This window comes from Passer montanus, unplaced genomic scaffold, assembly GCF_014805655.1.
Source record: "Passer montanus isolate IOZ18808 unplaced genomic scaffold, ASM1480565v1 scaffold52, whole genome shotgun sequence".
NCBI classification, from domain to species: domain Eukaryota; kingdom Metazoa; phylum Chordata; class Aves; order Passeriformes; family Passeridae; genus Passer; species Passer montanus.
The window spans coordinates 3,262,567-3,282,834 of record NW_024370152.1 but is presented as its reverse complement, the minus strand read 5'-3'; the positions used below and the strand labels follow the sequence as shown (position 1 = coordinate 3,282,834).

The window sequence follows — 20,268 nt, the reverse complement described above, 5'->3', positions numbered from 1 at the left end:
GAAGGACATCTGCTATACCTATTCAGTACATTTTCTCTCTAGTTTATCCAGCAAGCAAAAAAACCCCAAACCCCAGATTCTAGAAATCACTGCCATCTTCTGCCATTACCAGTTAAAGTGGTAAAAAACCACTCTGAAGAACAAGTGGAGTACAAATCACTACTAGTCAGCATCACCCCTTACCAAAGGAAAAGCCTTGAACGTTATTTGTCACTATTCAGTGCTCCAGAGATCCAGGAATCACTTTTTAATTCAAACAAAGCTTTTAAAGCAACAATCTAGCCTTCATCTCTTCCCTAAGAGAAAAACAGTCCGTAGCAGTAGAAAATTACTGGTTGGAATTCCCCCCAGAAAGGCTAATGTAATTGTTCAGACAAAGTAATAAATATGGGGGCAGGGCATGGAGCTGAGAGAGGGTTTCCTATGTCTAATAGGAAACGTCCTCAATAACCAGCAGGATTTAAGCGAACATGTGCCTGATAGCTACTAACAGGCAGCTGCAAAAATTATGGTGGAATGCTCTCACAGCATAATTTCTTCAGCCATAACAGAAAACATTGGCTTACAATAGCTGATCTTTTATTCATTCTCTGTTTTCAGAGAATGCAAAGGTTACTGGAAACCCTACTCAGTTTGGTTCATGCACATGGAAATATGAAAAAAGGACCAGGGTTCTGTGAATAAACAGGATCACATTTTAAATTCGAAACCAAAACTGTCCTAATAAGAAAAAAATACTCATCTTTGTAAGGATTTAGCAGATTAAAACTAATCACACACGTCTCTTGCCATACTTCATGCAGCATTTATATATCAGCTACTGCAGTGAGGTAAACAATGTATTAGCAACCTTGCACAGAACAAGAACTCCTTCCTACAAGGGAAAATAAACCACACTTATCAAGAAGTGCCTTTCTGCTCCCCCAAGAAAGGAGAAATTATCTAGGTGGCTGAAGCAACCTACAGCAGGTGACAATTGTATTGCTTAGCCATAGCTGTGGTGAAGTTTTCAAAGAAAGAAAAGATTGACAGAAAGATTCTTCAAAATCAGCTGAGTATACCCTTAAGCAGTCCTCCTCTACTTTATTTCATTAATTTATTTCCTATCCTTGCAGAACAAAACAATACTTACTCTACACAGTCCAATAGCCTACAGACCTCTTCTCTAACGACTCATTTCTGCTGCTCTGCTGCATTGGAACACCCACTTGTCAGAGAACAGAAAATATGGGAAAGTAGAGAGCAATGAAGAAGCAAAGGAAATCATTTCCTCTGAATAAACTTACTTTACATAAGAGAAATATGGCAACTTTTTTTTTCTCTTCTTTTTAAATAAACACTCTTACAATCTCATCTGAATGACCCATGTGATGCTGAATAATGCATCCATCTAACAAAAGAGGAATGTATTTCACCCCTAAATTCACATCTAAGAGCTGTTTTATAAGATAATACTGGGTATTTCTGAATTCTTATAATTTAAGCTTATGGGAAAAACCCCACAAATTAGGGGTCTTGACAAAAATCTAGTGTATCACAGAAGGCAATGCAAATTAAAGGAAAATAAAAGTAAAATTGTCATGGAGACTATCAATGTATTTCATAGCTTCTTCTTTAGTGCCATCTTGTTACCCAATGACTCCCCTTGTCACAAAAGAGTAACGTAAAGGAAAATGTGACATCTGTCCTTCAACTTGCTTTTCTATGGAAGTGGTAAAACTTTAGTAACAATACCATTACCTCTTAGAAACCAATGCATTTGTTTTTGAGGCAACTGATGTGGTTTCAGAAATAAACGTCAGAAAAAATGCTACAGTTTTTCCTTCAATTACTTTCTCTTGGTACCATCACCACATAATGTTAAGGATGGCAATAAACCCTGTCCTGGGTTGACTATATGATGCTTTTATCCCCAATCATCTTGTTCTGTTTATACTGAATAATAAGTTTTACACCTTTAAGACTCTCTTCCAGACAGTGAAGAGGGGAGGGAAGAAGTGCACAGTTTGTTTTCAGACTGCACTCACTCCTCCACATTCCCACTCCTGGACTGTGTTGTCTGCGGATGGACAGACAGCAGGACAGAGCTCTTTTTTGCTTTTAGTTAGTTTTAGCTAGCTGAGGCAAAGAAGTTCCCTGGACTGTGGTTTTTCTTTTTCTTGCACCTGTTCAAGCCTGCTCTGGCCTGAACACCCAGAGAGCAGCGGCAGCTCCACCTGTGGCCGCCGGGCCGGGCCTGGGCCGCGGCGTTTGCAGCACGGCAGGGCCGGATCAGGGACCGAGTGAGCCGAGTGCAGCCCGGGAGGGACTGTTCTGAGCTTGTCATCTCTTTTGGAGCAGCAAGAGGTTTTATTGTTTAATACTGTTGGGGTTCTATTGTTTAATGAACAGGTTTCTTTCCACTTTTTTCTCCAAGGAGATATTTTCTCCCAAACCGCTTGGGGGGAGGGGCAATTGAATCTGCTTTTGTAGAGGAGCTCCTTTGGGGGTTATCTCCCAAATTTGCCCTGAACCAGGACAGCCCATTATTTAATAAGAAATTTATAGTATTTTTGTGCATAGCTGTTGATTTATATAAGTGAGCTTTGTACTGCTAAGAAACACAATTAATATACCAGGAAAGAAGGTTAAAAGTAGGTCAGTGATAATAGCAAGCATTCTTAACCCAACTAGCATTCCAGCCTCCAGCTTGAAGCATAATGTTTATTCCTCATATTCCACAGTGTTAAATAACACTATAACTAGATGCTGAAGACCAGAATCATTCAACATTATCCACCCTTGATCTTTACACAAAATTCCCATGACATCCATAGAACTTCCACAGCTGTACAAACTAGAATAAGGTCCATGGCAAACACAGCTTTCAGGATTTGCTCTACAATAAATATCACAAGCGAAAGAGAGACAGCAAATGTTAACTTTTTATTTCTTTTGAACAGACAAAGTTATATGAAACAACTGAAATTATTTTTATTTATGAAACAATTCATTTAGAGCCGTCTGGTGGGGAAAATAAGCAAATTAAAACAATACATGTATTTTAATAGCTTTTCTACCAAAAAGATCAGTGGTTAGTATGACATCTTTTAGTACTCTTTAAAAAAAATAAATGTCTCAGGCACACTGTAAACTTTATACAACATAGTTAATCCCCTAGAACATGAAGGAAGTGCCTTTATGAATAATCACATGTTAAAAGATTAGTTCTAGATAGAAAAAATATATATCATTATGTTAAAGATGCTATTTTTCTGAAGAACATTTTTAGACCACATTCTATTCAAACTCCACCCAACTACAGACCATAAAAAAAGCACAAAAACTGAGAGAAGCTAAACCTTCTTTCAGAGCCCTCTTGAGTAAATTGGATAGAATTAATCAATCTAACTAAACTGGGTGTAAAACAAAGCAAAATAAATTTAAACATATTAGCAGATTTAGCACATGAACCTGAAAGTTTTCATTATTAAACATCCTCAGCATTTCCAATTGAAAGCTTTGGTAATATTCGCAAGTTCTGGAGGAGTTTACACCAGTTGTTTATAAAGAACTCATTACACAACAGTCTTCTGTTTGTATACACTTAAGGAAAGTACAGCCTAGAGCAGTCCATTTCATATAATCAAAAGTCATGATGCAGACTTCAGCTACCTAGGGCAACCAAACATCAGCTCTGCTTGATTTATGTGTCTTATCTATGAAGCAAAGTGCTTAAATTTTATCCTAGAGAACAAAAGCACACATATAGGTCATATATCTTACTCAGTTTTAATTTATGCCCTAATAAAATACTTCATTTATATAGAATATTAAAGTGTATCACATCATATTTATCCAATAAGTAATTATCTTCTATTAATACAAAAGTAAAATAGGACATCACAGAACAATTGAAAGCACACAATCAAGGGGTGTCACAGAAATATGCATTTTTTTGAGCTGTTACAATCAGTGTATAGTATGGACTAGCAGGCACCTCTGTTGATTTTTTTTTTTAATGAAGAAATTTGACAACAAAAGGGTCCTGCGATACCCAAAACTTCTGACAGCTGTAACTAAACAGAACACACTGGCACCCAGACATATAACTAGGCAATTTTGCTAAGGCAAGCACAAGCATGTTCAATTTTTATTTTTACACTCCTACCAAACTTTGAGCGAAAGAACATGTACATGTGCGTTTATAGCTTTCCTTCCCCTGAAAGAGGACAGTGAGATCTGCTTCCTCCATGCCTGCTTTAAACTTTGGAAAGGAGCCCTGACTCAGGGGCACTTGCCTTAATGAGATTTTGAATTTCTTTGAATTTCGGATGTTCTTTATCAGCTACCAGCTGCAGCAATATCGCTTCACTAGTGGTAACTATAATTCCAGTACGTGCAAGACGCTGAAAAATAAAAGAGCAGAGAGAAAATCATGTAATATATTTGCAAATGCGAATGAATGAATTTTGAAAGAACAGACAAATTTTAAAAACATCTTCTATTAACAAAAGTACTGCCAATTCCATTCTAGCATTTCCTAGTGGTATAATTTATAAAGCTAGGATGAAAAACTGACAGGGTTTAGACTTTGCTATGGCAAAAGGGTGCCCTGGATTACAAATAAGGCTTTCTACTTGAACTAGATTCCTTCCCCAAGTCAGATTTAATAGGCAGCAGCCCCACAGATCTTAATAACAACCCTTTCCCCTTGCATAACCCAGACGACAGCTTTCTTCACTCTCATGCAGATGAAAGGCCTGGGGAAAAAAATAAAATAGCAAGGTCCAACCTAGCAGCATTAAGCAAGATATTATAACAATTTCTTTTTCAGTTCTTGTTATGTATGACTACTTCATCTTTTGGACTACAGAGTGCACCAGTAGCAATAATCTCTGGAGAAAGAGGGAAAATCCCTTCTACAGACATTATAAATCATATTGGCACAACAGAAGCTCTTTTTAAATGATGTTTCATTACAGACAGTCAACTCCAGAGTCAGTTCTCACAGGCTACACGATAAAATGTATCGCTGCAGAGAAAGCAAAACCAAAAGAGGTCTGCAAGATCTTTTAAGTGTGCAACTCAACAGGGCTTGGGCTCCATGTAGCCCAAGGCACAGCACTTATTGTAAAGTTACTGTATTTTTAAAACTGTGGTTGTTGCTTACATAACAAAGTTATCTCCAGCAAAGGCTGATCAACCCATGTCCCCCACCATCTTCCCAGCCATCATACAAATGCTTTGGCAGTAAAGCTCTTCATAGAGTCAGCTTTCCCTCCCTCATCCTCTACTCAGCTGCATGCTCCACCAAATCTAATGGGATCCTGAAAGCGCTAAGGGAGGGCAAGAGGCAGAGAATAGACATATGTACATACAGGTTTCAACTGTCATCATTAAAGAAAAGAGAAGCTCCAAACTTTCTAGCTCTTCAATTACAAAGCAACTGGGCAGAAGTTGCTAACTTTAAGGGACCAACCAGTAAAGTATATGTAACTACAGCCTACATAACAACAAACTAACAACACTGGATTTACTGAATTCAAGAGCTCCCACTTGCCATTACAGCAACAAGCCTCGCAATATTCTTACGCTGAAACACAGTAACTACCTCCTCAGCACTCCTACTCCACACAACCATATTTGTTAAATTTCACCCGCTTACAAAAAAGAAGAAAAATAGAAAAATTATTATGAAATATTATGGCAATGTTTTCAACATGAGCCTCTCCAAGAATACAAATGGTTTTAACTAGCATGGATGAGAAAAAAAATCTAGACCCTTAAACAATCATTTCTGTCTGTGAATTGTTGATTGAAAAGAGAAAACATATTCTCTTTAAAAGCAAAACACACAATAACATCTCAGAAGAAGCTGGCATTGCCTTATACCTTTTCTAGGACTAGATATTATTTTTATAGATTTTAGATTAGCAGAAAACAAGAGATGCATTTGCTAAGTATATGGGATGATTTCCAAGGAAATCACAAGTTTTCTTAGAAGAGAGTCTTTGAGAAGGAAAGTATTGACAGTATTTTGCATCCACACTGCAGAAACAAGTAAAAAAGACAACAGAAAAGAAAACCAACAGGAGCAGACTAAGCTGTCTAAATCTGAGACCAAGCACTGGCATAAGACATCTTCATCAGACAGGGCAGAGATTCAGAATAGTCACAACCTTAACTTTTGGGCAGAGTTATTTCATCAATGAAAATTTCGAGATTTTTTTGGTTTCTGAGGTTTTTTGTAACTAGAAGTGTTGCCTGCTGTCATTTTTAAGCACACAACAGAAGTGGAGACAACCTGTTATCCAAGCAGACATGAAAGCTTTCGTTATCAATTAAGTCAAATTGCACTTCCTAGTACACCCACCCAAATATTTTTATATTAATCACCAGCACAATCAAAACACATGCTATGTGATGGGAAAAAAAAAGCATTGCAAAGGTGTCCAAAAAGTTACCTAAAATTGAAAAATTTACAGCTTTTGCTAGCAATCACACTTCTAAGATCAATACCTTTTCGCCTAGAAAGTAAAGCAAAGCTAGGTAGTCACTGTTTTAATCTTTTCTACATTGGCCCAACTTCTATGCTTACAGACACATTTCAAGTAATAAATGTACAAAAACATACACAATAAAGCCAACAGATTTCAGGTTTTCTGTATCTGTTTTGTCTCCTACTGCTGCTGCACCACATTGATTTGGGAGCCCATGACTTCAGTCACTCCTGTACTCTGTGTGTGTCCCTATGCTCTATGTGACAGTTGACATTAGGTTTCCACTTAATCAAAGTCACGGGTTTCATCAGTCACTGTATGCTGGGGATTTCTCTTTAGCCTTTAAGAAATTAAGTCTTCTCAAAATCTATGAGAAAGCATAACATGCTGTGGTTATCATTAGTTTCGACTTCAAATAATTATTAGAGCCTGAGGCAAAAAATTGCAATACTTAATGTATGTATCGGGTTTTGACTTTCAACAGTGATGCCTGTAGGCAAGTTAGGAGTACACCATCAAAAAATCATTTGCATGAATTTGCTATGACATAGTTGTACGCACTTTTAAATCTTCTTGTTACATTTATCTCCACTTTCTCAACATTTAGTTTGCCTAAGCTCCTAAAAGCAGGGGGGAGGGGAATCTTTACTATAATCAGGGTCCTGCGATTAAGCTTTAATTTGCACTGATGAGGAAAAGCAGAAAGAGGGACAGAGGTACAAAGGGATTTGAAAAGGATCACATACTACTGCATTTCATTCCACTTCAAGAATTTCAACACCTGAATAAATACTCTTTGGGACAACAAAGCCAGAAGCTTTATAGCACTTTTACTCTGCTGTAGAGATAACACTGCATAAAGGGAAATGCTAAAATACTAATGTTTATACAGAGTAATCTATATTGCATGGAACAATCACTTTTAAATTCCAAACATTCCAAACTGGATTATGCATATTAGATCATAATTTAAGGAGATTTTTTAAAAGCCAGTATTTCTTCTCCATTTTCAATGCTATTTTAAGAATCAGAGTACCCAACTTTTCCCAAATCAACTTTTATCCACTGCTTTATCCATAGAAATTCCTTGTTAGCTTACAATAAGCAGAGAACTTAACATACCAAGCAAGGTGAAGAAAGCCCTGACTAAGAAACTTACTTCAAGAGCAAACATTCTGTCCATCATACTTCTTGATGAGGTGGCATCAGCTACAATATGAACTTCCAGACCTCTGCCAATTAATTCCAATGCTGTTTGCTGGATACAGACATGAGTCTACAGGGGAGAAATCAAGGGCAGAAAAGACACCAACAAACCATTATTATGAAATGAAAGTAACACAACCACAAATTAGAGCTCATAATTAATTCGAGTTCAAATACATATTTTTCTACCCCTGGCAGTACAGGGGAACTCAATATGCATTTTAAATGCCAGTTAAGATTGAGACAAGTGCCTGTAGTTTACAAGTACCTCACTGGAAATTCTTTTATGAGATAACATTAAAGACAATACAAAAATAATTTACTCTGTAGAGGATATCTAAGCTCTAAGTAATATAAATTGAGTTGATTTTTTTAATTACACAAAGTGATGCCCCCTTTGAGGGCCAATAGACATTATCATAAACCAGTATCAGAATGGCAAGGCACCTACTTCTACTCCAAAGAGGACAATACTCCGGACGCCAGGGATCTCTGCTAATGCTGCTTCAACTTCTGGCAACACCATTGAAAATTTTGTCTTGGAAAGCACAAGTTTAGCTCCTGTTAAATCAATTTCTTGCACAGTGCTGCCAAGACCTTTGGGATATTGTTCAGTGACAATAACTGGAATTCCCAAGAGCCGTGCACCTTGGAGCTGTAAGACGTCAGAGAGGAAAACATTTAAAAATAAAGAAAAAAAAATAAAAGAACAATAATAACAAAGACATTGTTATTACCTAACACTAAGTAATAAACACTAAGTAATTGTTATACTGTATGTAAAATAACAGTTTACAGTGAGTGATCAAAACTCACTACAAGAAAAAAAAAGCGAACATACCAGTCGTTGGCCCACGCTGATGATATCACCAAAGTATTTGATGGCAGGCCGGAATCGCTCTTGCATGTCACAGCAGAAAAAAACAGTGCTTGAGGGTGTCAGGTTGCCCAAAGTAGTAATCTGAAAAAAAGAAATAAAGGTAATGTTTTCCATGGCAGTGGACATCCTTTCATAAACGCAGCAGAATGAGGAAGAGTTTGCAATACATCTGCTAGATTATGGATTTATGTTACTTTGGGTCAAAATAGGAGATAAGCTTTTCAAGCCTGATTTTAGTATGTTTCTGAATTAAAACAAATAGCTGATACTGAACAATACGGTATAATCATCAATATGTAATCAAGATTTTATTAGGTGGGAAGCCCAAGTCAACATAAAGGTACGTCAATATTTCTCACTCTGAAGGGGACAGAGGAACACACCGCCTAAATCATAGCAAAAAAAAAAAGAAAAAATACCAAAAGCAAAATTACATTCTGCAAATTCATTTTTAAATCCACAATTATTGGAACTGAAATAAACTCAAGATAAATTAAACTTTAAAAAATTCAGGCTTCCACTTGCTTTCAAATATTGTATGTACATATATTTTCACTACTTCATTGTGTAGTCAATTTGGCTTGTCTATGACTCTTTTATCACAAGTCTAATAAAAGTCCAAAGGCTAGAATGAAAGTAGAGAAGACTGTAAATATTAGAAACCAAACTGAATACATCTAAATGACAAAAGTAATCTCCTAGAGCTTCTCGCATACAAGGTACCATGAGGGGTAGAAGAGAGGGGATAAGAAAAATAAACCAAATGCTTAATTTTCTTACACTTAGAAAGAGTGCTTCGTATTTGTATAAATAAATTACTTGCACTACCTGAAGCCCAAAGCATAGGGCTTCAGACAGAAGCTACAGGGAAAGAAAAGAGCTACATACTATCATTTAGTTGTAAGGCAACTCAAGAGAAATTACATCCATTCAGGAGCTTTTCAGCAGACAGATAAATCGAATTGAATAAAGAGCTTCTGGGAAGTACCCATTAATTTTATACACTTCATTTTCTGGAATCTGAGGTTGTAATGTTTTAAACTGAAACAAAATTACCAAATCTGTAAAAGAATGCATTTCGGAAGAGTGCAGATGGGTTAATGTGACAAGGTTTTGGTAGTGAGGGGAGGCTGTAGGGGCGGCTTTTGTAAGATGCCAGAAAAAGCCTCATGTCAAGAGAATGCTAATGCCGCTGAATCCAAGACAGATCTGTTATATCAGTGATGCTGGTGACAACTCTATGCTAACATATTTAAGAAAGGGTAAAAAACCCACTGTCCAACAGCAGCTGTAAGAGGAGGGTGAGAATATGTGGGAGAAACAGCCCTGCAGACACCAAGGGCAGGGCAGAAGAAGGTGCAAGAGATGGCCGAAGTGCTGGAGCAGAGATTCCCCTGCGGCCTCTGGTGCAGACCATGGTGAGACAGCTGTGCCCCTGCAGCCCATGGGCTTCCACAGTGGAACAGAAATCCACCTGCAGTCCATGGAGGACCCCACAGCAGAGCCTTGAAGGAGGCCTGCAATACACCTTAAAGAAGGCTGTGACTCTGAAGGGCCACAATGAAGCAGGCTCCTAGCAGGACCTGTTACTCTCTAGAGCGGAGCCCATGCTGGAGAACATTTGGGAAGGAATGCAGCCTGTGGGACGGATGCGCATTTGGGAAGTTCATGTCATACTATCTCCCACAGGAGGGACCCCACTCTGGAGCAGGGGAAGAGTGTGAAAAGAATGAGTGGGAGAGGTGAAGTTTTATGACCTGACCACAAACCCCATACCCCATCCCTCTGTGCTGCTTGAAGGCAGGAGGTAGAGAAGTTGGAAGTAGAGCTAGACTTGGGAAGAAGGAAGGGTTAGGGAAGATGTGTTTTTACATTTGCTCTTATTTCTGATTATTCTACTTGGTTATTGATTAGCACTACATCAAACTGATTTCCCCAAGTCTGTTTTGTTTTTGATGGTAATTGACAAGTGATTCCTCCCTGTCCTTATCTTGATGCACAAGCTTCTTTCTCATGCTTTCTCCCCTCTGTCCTACTGAGGACAAGTGATGGAGCAGTTTGGTGGGCACCTGGTGTCCAGCCAAGGTCAACTCACCACAAAGGAATTGGGAATCGATAAATATTAGTTCCAAAACTTTCACTGATTCACCACATGTCTCCAGAGTAAAATGCTGCTGATCTCAATTCCCAAGGCCATGCTTAATAATGGCAATGCTTAAACATATGCAATGGCCTGTTCAAACTGTTGGGAAAATTACTTGTATGCTAACAATTGCATATGCTAAATTCCCTCAATTCTCAGATTCATTACACCACTACTACCAAAGCAGAAACCAGTCATAAGCATGGTTCCTCCAGTCCTTATGAGCCAAACAGCAACACTATTAATACAAGCAGTTACAGAGGCAAATGCAGTAACAACCATGGTGCAGATTATGTAACACTGGGCTCACTGATACCACAGGAAGTCAGAACAGCATCACAACAGGCATTAGGGAAATCTTTTTCACCAGGAAGATACAGCTGCACTGAAAAAAAATTTACTACAGATGTGAGATTTCCAATCCTAGGAGATTTTCAGTATTCAGCAATGCAGCAGCTGATTTGATCAAGGGGTTAAGGAAGGCAGCCTCTAGATACTTTTCCCAAGTAACACTTCTGCAACTCTACACCAGGTAATGAATGAGGTCTGGGACCAAGAAAGATTGGACATAAAATTAAATAACCACCTTGTTCCTGAATATCATCCATCATACCATACCATTTGCTTGAACAATGAAAAAAACAATTGGCAGGCAGTATTAATATACAATTCAACACCATAGGGAACATGTACTGTGACCCATTCCAGCTCTGGGACTTACTACCATCACAGAAGTCAATCATGACATTTTACTTTCCCACTGCTCAGCAATAAAAATAGAATAACTGGAATAAACAATATCTGTAAGTGTGGTTCCTACTCATAATGTGTCATTTTGTCTTAGCATTTATATGACAAGCAAAGACTATTATTTTCTCCTTTAAATCTTTCCATCATTTTAACAGCTGCACCAGAGGAGGTTTAGGTTGGACATTAGGAAGGATTTCTTCACAGGAAGGGAGATTAGATACTAGAATGGGCTGCCCCAGGAGGTGGTGGAGTCGCTGTCACTGAAGGTGTTGAAGGAAAGGCTGGAGGTAGCACTTGGTGCCATGATCTAATTGGCAAGGCAGGGTTCAGTCATAGGCTGGACTTGATCTCAGAGGTCTTTTCCAGTCTAACTGATTCTGTAATTCTGTAATTTTTTAATATCTGTCTGAACCACAAACCATCATGGACTATAGAGTGACTGATGTGAAGTTAATCTACTGCTTTGACATGCACCTTCCTCTGCCAGTGCAGCAAATGGCACTACCACCCTTAGCAGAGGAACAAATGTGAATAGCGTTGGAAAGTCTTCAAGAAGCTGCACAATCTGCCCCTACAGAAGGATCAAACAAACACCAATATTCTTCAAAGAAAACCACATGGTCTGACCCATCAGAGACAGAGCTCCTATAAAACCCATCCCAGGTAACAGCTCTGTTACCTTTACCTTTCAGTGTTTTCTCATCCCTCACATTTATGAGTGTTCCTTCCAGTTAAATCCACAGTGAATTTGAAACACAAGAGCATTACCATCCTCCTTGCAAAACTTATTACCAGACCTCAAGAATCAGACCTTTAGGTCTCCCTTTAGGCCTTCCTCTCCCCCTCCTTATTCTAAAATGTATCTAATGCTTTTAGTATTTCTTCCTACAAATTGTTTTCCTGGTCCTCCCTGGGGTAGTTTTCAAATTGCAGTCTGGAATGAGAGGCACTCAGTACTACTATCACAACAGTATTTCTCTGCCCATACTACTTCACTGCTCTAGCAGGGCCTCAAGTATCAGCCAATTCACAGCCCTTCCAGGCCCTGTTTATTTCGTACTTTCCAGTACAGTATTTGCTCTTTTCATAATGGATGATACTTAGACTCCTGAGGTGCATTTTAGACCCATAAATCATCCCCTGAACTCTCCCTCATCTTCTGTTTGTGCCATGTGATTATTTCCATTGCTACTTCCATTTTTAAATGCATCTTATTGCACCCTGTTTTTCCAGCTTGTCCTGAAATACCTGAAGTCTGCTTTTTCAGATGCTTGCAGCTCCTTCCAGCCTAGGATCTTCTGCAAAAACAGTATTTGCCCTAAGCGTCATCAAGGACAAGGACAATGGAATTGTCCTAATTCAAAACAGTTGATTTGGAAGCCATTTTATAGAGCACAATTCAATTTTATTCTGATTTGACAGTGAAGTGCAGAAGAAAACTGTCTTTCCAGCCAGAGAGTATCCTTATTATAGACTTCCAATGAATCTCATATGTTTATGTCAAAAAGCACAGGGAGCTGGAGCAAAAGCACTATATCTGCATTTCTTTATTGTCACATTGATTTCATACGATTTAATTTATGCCTTCAGATTCATACCAGCAGCTCTCTAAAATAAAGTTGTGTCGACTGTATATTTGCTAAATAAAAGCTTTTACAAAGTCTAACACAAACAATTCATATATTGATTTTCTTATTTATTTCTGATTAACTTGCAATCTGAATTGTGGCAGAAGAAGGGGAAACCGGGAGAAAGAGATGCTAAGATCAAAGAGTCAACACTTGCTGGTGTTACATGGAAGACCAGATGTGCAAAGTGCAGCAGAAACTAGTTTAAAATTAAGTTTCATAAATAGTAGCTAACACAGTTCATAAATAAATTCACATATTGCTATGTATAAAGGAAAGGTTTAGTTTACTAGTTCTTTAGTGTGCCATGTAAATCCTACTACTCGCTTTCAATGCCATTCTCCCCTTCTACAAGAATGCTGTGACACGCCCACAGCTCCAGGCAGTGAAAATCACACAGACCACCCCAGTGCAACATCCCAAAGAGCTGGGGTGAGGGCAAAACTACACCTATACATCAAACCTCTGCTGGCACATCAACACCTGTTTGATTTCACTGCAGAAAGGGGCAGGCTGGGCAAGGATTGTGAGCCACTGCAGCCACACAGTATCTGCCAGAATCCACCCTGCATATAACACAACCACAATAACATTAAACAACCTGAACTCAAAATAAAAATTAAAAAAACCCATCAAAACCCTAATGACCTGAAGTTCCCCTCAACAGTACATAAGCATTTCCACTTGTTGCACTTCATTTCCCTTAGGATTTTCTGTCCTCCAGCTGAAGGTTACCCACAGCACAACCAGAATAGGTACATCAAATGGTCAAGTAACCTGATGCAGCTCTTTTACCCAGCTAAAGAAGTCATCTCTAGGACCTTGTCCAGACCAGGATTTAAAGGTATGCTGTCACAAGTTACATACAGCTTTAAATCCTACTCTAGAAAAGACCTAGGAGGAAAAGGAGAGGTGATTTTTTCACAGCTATGTATCATCTCTGCTGATTATTATTATTATTAATCAGACAAAGTGTGATTGCGATGAAGTACGATAATTATAGGTTCAGCTTTACAAAAATATTCACATATACTGGCTTTTTATCTGTCCTTTACCTGTCCAAAGTCCAGGAAATTATGAGACATACAAAATGAAACTTCCTCACAGTATTTGTAATTTACAAGAAACTTCGAGCAGAGAAATAACCCCATTTAACATCACTAGTGATGTCATAAATCTCATGTCAAAGTTACGTACCAAAAGGGCAGACTGGGGGATGTTGCAACCTTGGTATTTCAAGAATGGCATAAAAGAGACTACCACCTTTTCTTCTGTATTTCTTAAAGAAATTGGTAAGATTCACTTGTACTTTGCTGCCTATATTTCAGATGTAAAAAAACTGAATAAATTCAGTTTGATGAATTTCAAGAGAAAAATAGGTTACAAGTGTTTCAATTTAGAAACATAAATATTTATCTTATGCTAAGCCAATGTGCAGCCTTTTAATGCGCTGTAATTCAGCATTTTAAAATGACAGATTTAGTTTTAAAAAAACACATGATGTACATATAACTAATGTAGTACAAAAGTCTTCAGCAAAATTTAAAATTACTAAAATGCTTGTTGCAGAGTAAAGATAAACAAATAAGGAGTCTGAATTTGAGGAAAAAATCCTCTTTCAGTGTTTTCAGCCCTTTTCCCCCCCTTTTTTATGGTCCCACATGCTGCTTTTCAAAAAACTTATTTATTTAGGAATGTACTAATTTATCAAAATTTATAATTTCACCCTAAAACCCCAAAATAATATCCCTCCAATTTATGCTTTGGCTTTTCCTGGTCTTCAGAAAATGGACTTGGGTTCCTGAGTTAGTTCTAGCTCCAGAGTATTCCAGCAATATCAGGTATGTGCAATAAGAGCAAAATCTGTGTGTTGTTATGTTTTATTTACCTTATCATTCAGCAAAAGTTTAGTATCATTCTGCAAGCCATTTTTTTCAAGACAGATAAGCCTAAAACACCAATCTGTCTCAAAAAAACTGTCCTCAAATAGATGTGCCCTATGCAATGGTTTCAGCAATAATTTTACCCTTTTAGCTTCAGTATCTCAAGGTATCAGTTTGTAAATACAGAGCACAAGGCCTCCTGAGGAGAAGTCACCTTGAAGTTATGACAGTAACAGTGAAATAGTCTTTCTTGGCTATGTATTTGAAAGCTGCCTGAACTCCTCTATTACGCAGCTGTAATGTGCACATAGCTGTCTTTGGATATCAGTGAAGTCTTTTTCCTTACTTTTCTTTTCCAAAGGCAGCTACAAGGAAAATACTTTTGTAGCACTATTTAACTGTATATAGAGGCGATTAAAGTGGTCCTGCATTCCTCACCCAAACTACAAATATTACAGTCTCCTGTTAAAATACTTTTATAAGACTTAAAATTTATGAAAAGCAGATGCAGTCCCTCCATTTGAGAGAGGCCTGAGGAAACATCGGCTTCCACTGCACGTCTGTGGTTGAGGAGATTCGAGTTGAGGAGTAGCAGCCAGGCAGAACATCACAGTGCAGTGATGTTCTACCAGCCCACCTAACACTGCAGGGCCATCAAAAGCTTAAGTAATTGTTTTGTGTCAGGACACCCACACCAAACAAATGTACACCTATGAGGATGGTACAAAGGCATAAAACAACGAAAGAGCAAATGTCTCTGTACAGATCAAGCTTTGAACTGAGTTCATGGAGTGGCTTTCCAGTGGCAGCATATGGTAATTCCACCATGAGATTAGTGCCACCCTCAGCTGCAGGGACAAGAAATTGAAACAGCCCAGTCAAACATCATTTGATGCTGACATTTTGCGAGCTATTATACCAAAAGGCATCCTTCTATGACAGGCCTGCATAGGAATCAAAACGGAAGGACAACATACCAGAGATTATGGGCACTAGCTGCCTTAAAGGTTAAAATCCTACCTCCAACTAAATGCATACACATACCTCATAAACATGCATATAAAAACACTGAAATTATTGTCTAGCAATACAGCTGCTAGCATCTCTGAATTTTAATTTTAAACCAGAAATGTCTTTCTAAATATGAAAGTCTAATCACATCAACGAGCAAAAGTTGTCCCTCTTGAAATATACATCCAAAATAGTGATTCCACTGACTATGCCACACACAGAGTTGACAAATCAATGTTGTGTGTAACTGCAGATAAAACATCACAGAGGGAGGGAGGGATGAAAAGTGGGAGGGAAGGAAAAAAGGGCATATAATAGTGGCAATGCCTGAATGAATACACAGAAAGTATAATATTCCCATCACTAAGTCCTAAAGGTCTTAAAAAGCTCAGCTGTGTCTGTATCATACCAAATGTTTCTCAAACAAGTGATCTCCGAGCACCTGTCTCTGGCTTAAGGCAAGCTGACTGACATCATTGTGATGTCTCATTTGAGACATCTTCAGCTCATTCACAGCTGCTGAAACATATCAAGGAATAACCCACAAATACCATCCTTTTCATATCAACAGCTGCAACAGAACTGCAACAGTATTGGTGTAAGTAGGCAATCAAATATGCAATAATATACAAAATATTGGTTCATCCTGAATTCCTGCAGTCAAAACTGTCTGGCGCATTTGCACCCTGGGAGTGATGTATCCTTGTCTCAATACTGACCTTTATTCCAAGACATATGTCCTGCTACAAATGCTTGAGCTGCATTTACAGTTTCAGTGCAGAAGGCATCTGCAAGGGAGTCTTTGCAGAGTAGTGATCTGCATGCAAAAATGAGAACCATATTTTGACCTGAAACACTGTTATATGCCCAGAATACCCAAATTCTGTTTTTAACACCCTTGCTTTAATTAACACCTATACCAACTCTTTTTGCAAGCTGGAAAGACTGTTCCTTTCCAGTTTTTCTGATTGGGCCCCCATAAATTCTGTTTACAACATAGAAACAGAAAAGTGTTAAACTGAATATGATGAGTGTATATGATGAGTGTTAATAATTTATTAAACTAGTTTGTTCTTCTTAACCATTCTTTCCATACATAAAGTTAAGAATAAAACAAAAGACGCCAAAGGCATCCTTAATCTGCAGTGTAAGCAAACAGACCACCTCGAGAGTTTATGCATACATGACACTATGATAAAGCAGAGTTTACGAACAGGATTAATTAGACATTTCTGAAAACATTAAAAGAAGACAAGAAATGTTTCAGCTCTTATGATAACACCTTTCCAATGAAATGTCGGCTAGGCAAACTAAAATTTTCTTATTACCATTTTTTTAAAATATTCTGAATGAAAACAGCAATGATGTGGGGTTTAATCCTGGGGTCTGTTTTGGTTTGCGGGGTTTTTTTAATTTGAATCCTCAGACACTGGAGAAAGGAAGAAGCAATGTGTTTTCAGTGGAAGTATTACAGCACAACTTACACCAATCTCTCGTGGGCATAAAAGTATCTTCATAGGAAAGCACCTGTAACTGCATCTATCTGGCAGTCTGGCTTTCTAGTTTGTGGCTACAAAACTACCAAGCTATAAACCTGCATATCAGAAAGAGGCAAAGAGGGATACAGAGGTCCTGATGAACTACAAGCCAAGATACCTAGCTCTGGCAGAGCCCACTTTACTGGGCACTCTTTCAGTTTCGACCTCGCAGCACTACCTCCGCCTAAGGCCGGGTAGCACCAGCCAGCCGCCTGATTTCACGGAGAGCATTGATTACTTCAGCGACCTGACTTGTCTTCCCACCCAGGACGCCAAGTAAGTTCTGGCTAGCCGAAGGCAAAGCCCGGTTACCACACGCGCGTGGCGCAAAGCGCACCTGCCTCCCCGGCTTGGAAAACAAAAAGTTTCCACGGAGAGACAAGAGAGCGCGAGCTGCGGAGCTGCGCCCACGGTCCCAGCCAGCTCCAGGATCCCGCACTTCTCCCGGAAGGGGCCGGGGCCAGCCGCGGCAGGACGGGACGGGCTGCCCGCCCTCACACGCACCTGTGGCGGCCGGCGCTGCCGCGCCTCCGGCTCTCACCTGGATCTGCAGCGGGACCAGGCGCACCTTGCAGCGCTCGTTGACCAGGAAGCCCTTCGGCAGGTCGATGTACTGGCTCCACTCCTCGGCGAAGATCTGCACCACGAACTTACGGTGCATGTCTATCTGGTCCCCGTACAGGCTGAGGAACTTCTGGATCAGCAGCTCGTAGCCGGCGCCGTGGGGCACGCTGGAGGGCCGCGCGAAAACCGAGAAGCAGAAAAGGACGGGCACGGAGCCGCCGCCCGCCGGCGCGCAGCTCCCGCTGCCCGGAGCAGCGCCGGGCTCCGCCGCCGCCATCTTCAGGGACCGCCGCGCCGAGCCCCGCCAGCTCGCTGCGGTCCGCGCTGCCGCTCCTCCTCCCGCCGCCTCCTCCCCCCCGACCGGCCGGGCGGTGCCGGCGGGCCCCAATCCCAGCTGCGGCTGCTCCTGCTCCTCCTCCCCGCCATGGGGCTCGGCCCTGCCCCGCAGCCCCACGGGGCTGAGAGCGCTGCTGGGGTGCCTTCGTCGGGCGGACTCGGGGTGTCTCGGGCGGGGGCATGCCGCCTTCCCTGCTTAGGCGGACGGTGAGAAGAGCAGCCCCACAGGGGCGCACTCGCCCTCGTCCGGACGGAGAGAGGCAAAGGGACACGGCCGCTGTGCGACCCCGGCGGGCCCGGGGCAGAGCCCGCCCGGGGTGCGCGGGGCAGGGCGGGCGCGGAGCCCGGGCGGACGCCGGGCCCAGCCACGGCGGGGACGGCACGGCCGCGTCCCGTGGAAGCGGGGAAGGAAACCTGTTGTTAGAGCCTGAAACATGCCCGGTTGCTTTGGAGGGTGATGCAGCCCAGATCTCTGTGGGGCACTGGTAGCTGAGTTCTCTACGAGTCTTCCTTCGGAACTGCCCGTTTTTGAGGAGCGGGCGGTGCCCGAGCCGCGGCTCCGAGCTTCCAGCTCCATCCACGGATGAGGGGAAGTGAGCAGGATAGAACGCGTATTTTTTTCCTTCGTAGCTTCATGCTCTCTACCATATTTATTTTTTTCTACAGGCATGACTGACAGCTGAAATTGTTGCCCCTATTTTTGCCATAATTACCAGAGTTTCTGTTACATTAAAATGTGCTTGGGGGAAAGATCTGAGTAATGTGATCCTCGCATAGAAAGAAAATATTCTCTGTTAAAAACAAGTGGATGTTTTCATGCACGGTGCCAATGCACCATTAAGGTTAATGCATGTTTGCGTGGCACAGAGTTGATTAGAAGGATGGAGCACCTCTCCTATGAGGAAAGACGAAGAGATTTGGGATTGTTCAGCCTGGAGAAGACTTCAGGGTGACCTGATTGCAGCCCTCCAGTCCCTGAAGGAAGCCTACAAGAAAGATGGAGAAGGACTTTTTTACAAGGGCATGTCATAACAGGTCGAAGGGGAGTGACTTCAAACTGGAAGAGAGTAGGTTTAGATTAGGTATGAGGAAGCTACTCTTTACTGAGGCACTGGAACAGGATGCCGAGACAAACTGGGCACTGGAAGAGGCTAAACAGAGAGACTATGGATACCCAATCCCTGGAAGTGTTCAAGGCCAGGCTGGATGGAGCTCTGAGCAACCTGGTCTAGTGGAAGGTGTCGCCCTGTTCAAAGCAGGGGGATTGGAGCTAGGTGACCTTTAAGGTCCCTTCCAACACAGGACATTCTATGATTCTATGCAAATTGTTCTCAGGCTTTACTGATATCAGAAAATTGAACATTTAATGTTAAATGACAGTATTATGTTTTTACTGGTTTGTTGGGGTTTTTTGTCACTGGAAAATAACACTGTTGATATGATTTGATTTAAAAAGTATGAGAATAAGTAATGTTTTGCAGTTATGTACTTACGCACTCGTGTATTCACTAGGCACCAAAGCAGCATGAAGTGATTATTTTACACACTACCCAAGAAACAAATGTGCAATGGCACCTGCACATTACAGGAAAAACACTGAAGTGATACGGTGTTTAGGCAGAAATTACAGATACTAAGTTTTTAAAAGGATTCAATCACAAGTCTAAAATACTCTTCTTTTTTTGCCATCTCTAACTGCCAGTGAATTCAGTGGTTTCATACAGAATTTCCACCTCCTTTCCACAGTAGATAGTGTCAAACTTACATACTCAGTCTAACTGAACACATCTCTGTGGTTAAGATATACTTTGAAAAGAGTGGAGAGCCTGTCCATCTGGGTTTGGTTT

General features: G+C 40.5%; 1 protein-coding gene across 1 annotated transcript; it reads right to left on the bottom strand.

The window, feature by feature from the left end:
* Positions 1-2,906: 2,906 nt before the first annotated feature.
* ISOC1 (isochorismatase domain containing 1) lies at positions 2,907-18,448 on the bottom strand. The gene is made up of 5 exons (XM_039724113.1): positions 18,063-18,448; positions 8,530-8,649; positions 8,140-8,343; positions 7,642-7,758; positions 2,907-4,388 (listed from the first exon to the last, which is right to left on the bottom strand). The coding sequence occupies exons 1-5, from the start codon at positions 18,360-18,362 to the stop codon at positions 4,242-4,244; spliced, it is 888 nt and encodes a 295-aa protein (XP_039580047.1). The 5' UTR covers positions 18,363-18,448; the 3' UTR covers positions 2,907-4,241.
* Between the last annotated feature and the right edge of the window lie 1,820 nt (positions 18,449-20,268).